This window comes from Stenella coeruleoalba (genome assembly GCF_951394435.1).
Source record: "Stenella coeruleoalba genome assembly, chromosome: 2".
NCBI classification, from domain to species: Eukaryota; Metazoa; Chordata; class Mammalia; order Artiodactyla; family Delphinidae; genus Stenella; species Stenella coeruleoalba.
The window spans coordinates 144055761-144061760 of record NC_137147.1 but is presented as its reverse complement, the minus strand read 5'-3'; the positions used below and the strand labels follow the sequence as shown (position 1 = coordinate 144061760).

General features: G+C 45.4%; 1 protein-coding gene across 1 annotated transcript in view; it reads left to right on the top strand.

Moving 5' to 3' along the window:
• Window positions 1-895: 895 nt before the first annotated feature.
• Window positions 896-6000, top strand: part of RAB8B (RAB8B, member RAS oncogene family) — a 66953-nt gene continuing 61848 nt past the window's right edge. The window contains exon 1 of the mRNA XM_079913269.1: window positions 896-1133. Within this exon, the coding sequence (XP_079769395.1) occupies window positions 1010-1133 (124 nt within the window). The 5' untranslated portion in view covers window positions 896-1009. The remainder of the gene's footprint in view (window positions 1134-6000) is intronic.

The window sequence follows — 6000 nt, the reverse complement described above, 5'->3', positions numbered from 1 at the left end:
GTGCTTTCACATTCAGTATTTCACTTAATTTTTCCTACAACTTTATGAAACAACTTGTTTTATACCCATTTTACAGATCAGAAAACTGAGGTTCAGAAAGCCTATGTGCTATTAAGCAGCTGAGCCAAGACAAAATCCAAATCTTATCCTCCAGATTCCCACGGTCATAGTTCCTGCCTCGCATGAATGCTTGCAGTTTTATAGGGCACAGGCCTGCAGCACAAGCCTTGAAAATTTCAATTCCCAGACTTTTTGTCCATCTTCCTGCGGGAGGAGATGAGCGGTCTGCATAGCAGATCCTCTAAAATACCCACTGTATTTCGCTCTGCTCTGGAGGCGTGAAGAAGAGAACAGGAGTGGGGTTCAAGTGAGAACCGCAATCATTCTTTTCGAGCTCCGTAACTGACGGGCTGCGGGAGGGGGCTCAGACGTGGTGCTGGGCAGCAGCTGGAGGAGAAGCCAGGTAAGGCACTCTGCAGATAATCCACAGCCTGCGCCAGGGCAGCGAGAAGGAAAGAAAGCATCTCAGCTGCGGGTCGCGGTGGAAGAGATGCGGGATCGGCTGGACTCAGATTCCGAGGTCCTGGATTTGAAAGGCACCAGCACACAAAGAAACGACGAAGTTAAGTTCCGGTGGTAGGAAACGCAGAGTTGGAAACCGGCCCTCCCTGCCTACCTCGAGTGGAAACGCCTAACCCCCGATCACCCAGCCCAGAGCGGCTCTTCTTTTATCCTTTGGGGCCGCGGGGACAGCCTGCCCCGGGCACGCCCGAAGCTCCTCAAAGGAACTACAAGCCCCACCAAACACTGGGGCGCGGGCGGTGATGACGAAGCCTCCGCGGATTGGCCATGCGGGGCGGGGCGCGCAGGCCTTCTTTGAGGAAGGGGGCGGGGAGAGGGGCGGGGCGAGCGGCGGCGGCTCAGCGGGCACGCCCCCTCGCCCGCGGCCCCCTCCCCGCCTCTCTCCGCCGCTCCTCTCGCTCCGCGGTCAGAGGGCCGGAGCGAGAAGATGGCGAAGACGTATGATTATCTGTTCAAGCTGCTGCTGATCGGCGACTCGGGGGTGGGCAAGACCTGCCTCCTATTCCGCTTTTCCGAGGACGCCTTCAACACCACCTTCATCTCCACCATCGGTGAGGGAGGGGCCGCGGCCGGGGACGGGGAGTGAGAAATGGGGAGCGGGTGCGAGGGGGCCGGGAGAGAGGGGTGGGAGGGCTTGGGAGCCCCAGGGAAGGGACCCCGGGGACAGCAGGGCTGCGAGGGCAGTGGGAGAGGGTGAAGGCATGAGGGAGGGGGGGCCGGTGGGGACGTGAGGCTGGGGGGGCGGGCGGTTGAAAGGAGGAACTTGGGGGCAAAGGAAGGGGAGGAGGAACCAGAAGAACAAGGACTAGGGGTGTTGAGAGGGTTGGGGGTGTGACAGGGAGGGGTCTTAGAGGGACAGAGTCGGGGGGACACAGGAAATCTCATGGAGAGAGAGAAGGGAATAGTGGGTGTGAAATGGATTAAAAGAGAGGAAAGAGGAAGGAAATGTGAAGGGGGAAATGAAGGGTTGGGGGAATGGGAATGGGAGGTCCGTGAAGTAAAGGACAGAGGACACAAGGGACAAGAGAAGTGAGAACCCGGGAATCCGGAAGGAGTTCGGAGGAATGAGTGATCAGGAGGTAAGGGATGAGGGGCACTGGCTACAAGAAGTCTGGTCATAGGTATCATGGGAGGGGGCAGAAGAAAATTGCAGGTAGAAGATGAGTTCAGGGAGCCAGAGGATGGAATGAGGATACTTGGTGGAGAAAGTAAAGGAGAGCTGGCTGTGAAATAGAAAGGAAAAAGGGAAGCAGAATATACAGTAGAGAGGTTGAGCAGAGAAGAGAGAAGATGGGATAGGGAGAGGAAATGGAAAGTAGGACTTTCTCCAGTAACTGGGAGCACTGGTTACCATTTCCTCTCTCTTGACTCCCTTTGGATCAAGTGCAGGAGAAAGAGCAAAAAGTGACTAATAATGAGATACGGTGTATGGAGCATTAAATTGTTCTGTGAGTGTTAAGGGGTGTTAAGAGGATGGGTGACTTTGGGAATGGTGTGGTCAGGAAAATGTGGTTCATTCCTTTACTATCTCCTGTGCCACAGCACTTCTCAATTTTTAAAGTTCTTAGCCTTGAAGGTTTAATAATCCTCAGCTGGGGAATTGATCTTACATTCTGCCTGCCTCCCTGTATATTTTCCTTTGGTTTTAATTATTACTTGCTAAACGAATCACAACATGCAATATACCCCTCAGTTACTTTCAATTGATTCTGATTTTTCTGGTCTTGGCTGGGAGCTGTCCTTCCTACTTTTGGAAGACTCTGGTCAGGTAACAAGATCTCTAAACGTAAACCTAAAGAAGAGCAAATCAGAGCTGGTTTTAAGCTGCCTGTACAAGTGATCTTAACATCATTTCCCTTGTTAAATAGCTGCTGTTAATTAAGGCCCTTAAGAATCTTAGCTCTTGGTTGTCTGGATAATGTCATGGCTTCTCATAGCGGCTCACTTAAGCATCTTTCAAATGGTTCTTACAGCATATTTCGCCATGAATTGCTGGGATTATTAGGGGGCTAGTGCTATGGTAATGAGTTATGTTTTAAGGATAGTTTATCATTTATAAAAGAAGAATATTGGGGTGTAGAGCACTCTTCAGCCAAGCACTAGGAAAGGCTATGGTTTGTTTGTTCTGGCGTCTTTCATATGGATTGAGTGGTCTGAAACCTCCTGGGTGTTATGAAGTCTGGGCTTAGGGAAGTTTGAGTTGCCAGTTCTTGGCAGTCATTCTTGAGTGGGACTTTTTCTCTTCGGAGGAAGCAGATTTTAAATGTCATGTCTCAAGTATATTCCTAAGAGATTTGATTGGAGCTGTTGCGGCAACCAAAAGGCATTAATTTTTGATGCTGGTACTCATTTCAAAACCCCATAACCCTTTTTCATTGTTGAATGCACACTGCAGTCCAGATGGTAAAGGACGGTTTCTAACAAGTCGAGTGGGTTGCCTTTTGTCCGTTCTATGAGTGACCCTCCCAGAAGTATTCCCCTGCATCGAAAGTGACTGAATCTCACTGATGCTGTTTCCATTAAGCTCCTTTTTTGCTTGTTTGTAATAGTTTTATTAGTTTCCTCTTTTTTGGTCTTAATTTTTGCCCCACCTTTTCTGTGAGGGTGCCTGCTTCCTTTTACAATAGCAGCTTTGAAAAGTTACCTTTCATTCTGAAGGAGTACAATCTTTCTTCCGTGGATTTTTAAATTTTTTTTTTTTAATGATTGAAATTTCGTTTTGTGGAGGGTTGCAGCTATTAAGGCAGGAAAACAAGTGTCCTGAAAGAGCTTAGAACTGGAGGTAGACGTTAAATGGGGTGAATCTCACGTGTCATGTTGTCCTTTGTATTTTCCGTGGGGTGGATGTGGTAAAGAGAGGCTCTGAGCTTTGTCTTCAGTTGACATGGAGGAGGGGAAATCCCATTCAGCCCCAGAGCTCTGACAGGAAGTGGTGGCCCACTGCCTTCAAACAGCACAAAAACTGTACATACGTACAACCTAATGCTTTGGAGTTGAAGTTAAGCTAGGAAAATAAGGTGAATGTTAACATCATTCTAGTGAAAAGTTCCACACACACCGATCACAAACATAGGCTTGGAGCGTCCACATCTCTGGCAGCAATATCTACCCCCCTCCAGCCATCACCCCTGTTTCCAGGTGATCTGAGGTTGCTGAGGGGAGAGTTGGTGGTCCATCTCCTCCCAGTCGTAATTATTTCTTGAGGCACCTCAGTGTAGAAGTTTCCAGGGCTTTTCTGACTGCCACATCATTGCTGACAAAACTTGATAAGGTCTACGTCCCAGGAATTGTCCATTCCTTAATGGGCATTTCTTAATACATGGGGTTTGTGTGTGTGTGTGTGTGTGTGTGTGTGTGTGTGTTGGGAGATATGTATGGATGCCTGTTTCTTCCCATGGAGGTACATTTACAGTCTTTATTTTGCTTCGTTAAAATTTAAGTAGTTTTAAAAAAGGACATCTGCCACCTCTAGACACTGTTTTGATAGGGGTTCTGCATTCATGAAAGGAAGGAGGCAATCAGTCATTTTGATTACAGAAACAGTTGTCGCACAGATGCTTTCTTCTTTCATGTATCTAAGGTTCTGGTATCTTCTCTGATGTCCCAGCTCCCCTCATTTCCTTTCTGCTCTTGGGGGTGGTAGAGGGTACAGATTTTTCAACTGACCTGTTGGGACTCTTTTCGTATATCAGTCAGATAATATTTAACTTTTGAGTAGGGATGTTTTATCCATTTGAAGTTGTAGGCCCAGTGTCTAGGACCAACAACCAACTAGCATTTCAGTTCAAACGAAAAACTCAAGAACTGAAAAAAAAAATTTTGATTAACTCCCCAAGCCCCTTACATGATCATTAATAACGATTAATTAAATGTATGTAAAATGTAGCATTAAGACAACTAGGAAACGGTAATACAGTAGCTCTGAATTATATTTCCTATGGGATGTGGGTACATTTTAATATTGATGCGAGGGTCATATCGATGTCTTGGAATGACCTGTACCGAACAAGGTGCTGGGAGAACAGAAAGAGAAAACCCAGCCCTGTCCTCTAACAGGACAGTCTAAGCTTCCTCCCTTAACTGTCTCTCCCCTGCCCTGCCCCCTTCTTCCTGTTAGGGTATTTCCTGAGTGGTTTTATTATTTAGTATAGTCATAGTTTGACAGCAGAGTCTTAGAAATTATCTACCTTATGCCCATGGCCCAGTTTTATAAGTAAGAAAACTGAGCTTAGGTTGATACTGTCAAGATCACACAGCTGATTGTAGAAGAGCCTCTAGTGAAACCCCAGATTCAAGTCTGGATCACTTTTCACGACTGAGCTGCTGCTATTTCTGATCAGTATGATCACCACCATAAATTCAAGTCACCATCTTTTCCAGGGAGGAATTCGATTTTGCACGTTTGCTTTTATGTGAGGAAAGTTAAGGTGTTCCCATTTGGAGTAGCTGTATCACTTTAGGGAAACAGTAAATGCTAATACAACTCAGAGTCCTATAGGAGTTTATATGGGCTAACTCGGCACGTTGTAACTGTCCTTTGCCCTTTCTATGTCTGTAGTTTCACGTTAAGAGATCAAAGTATCCTGCCATTAAAATTCCTTCCATGTGCAAAATAACTAATGACGTCATATTAATGTGTGCTGATAATTGTTGCAGCCTAGTGCCTAACATGTTATTCCCTAACATTTTTATTCCTTAACATTTTTTTCTTGGATTCACTTACTTTCGTTTAGGGGTTGGCAAACTATCGCCCACAGGCCAAATGTGGCCTGCGGCCTGCAGCCTGTTTTTGTGCAGTCCACAAGGGAAGAATGTTTTTTACATTTTTAAAGGGTTATTAAAAAGTAACACAAAACAAAGAATATGCAACAGACACCAGACACCATATATGTCCCACAAAGCTTAAAAATATTTACTAACTGTTCCTTTACAGAAAGAGTTTGCTGACCCCAGCTTAAAATTAAAAACTGTTTTTGGTTGGTAGCAATTCAAAGTTTTTATCAAGACTGATTGACTGAAAAACAAACTTTGTCGTATTTACATTTTTATCCAAGATGATATCAACATTTGGCTGAGTATAATCCAGATACGTAGTGCAAGTAGATTTTAATTTTCATAGTTGTTTTCCATGGTTTCAACCTCTCAAACAAAAATATGTAAGGGACAGGCAACTTCAAATTGAACATTTTGTACATAAAGCCTTATTTTAATGTCACTGTGTTTTTTTTTTCCTCTTGTGAGTGTCAGTATTTTATTTTGGTGTGAAGACGGGAAGCTGGAAGATACACTGTATTTAAAATTTTCTTGGTTCCCCCTCACATTGTGGAAACCCCCTCCCCCCAGAGCTAATCTGTTCAAATACTTAAAAATTACAGCAGCAAAACAAAAGCACAGAAAAAAGAAAACCGGATAGAGAAG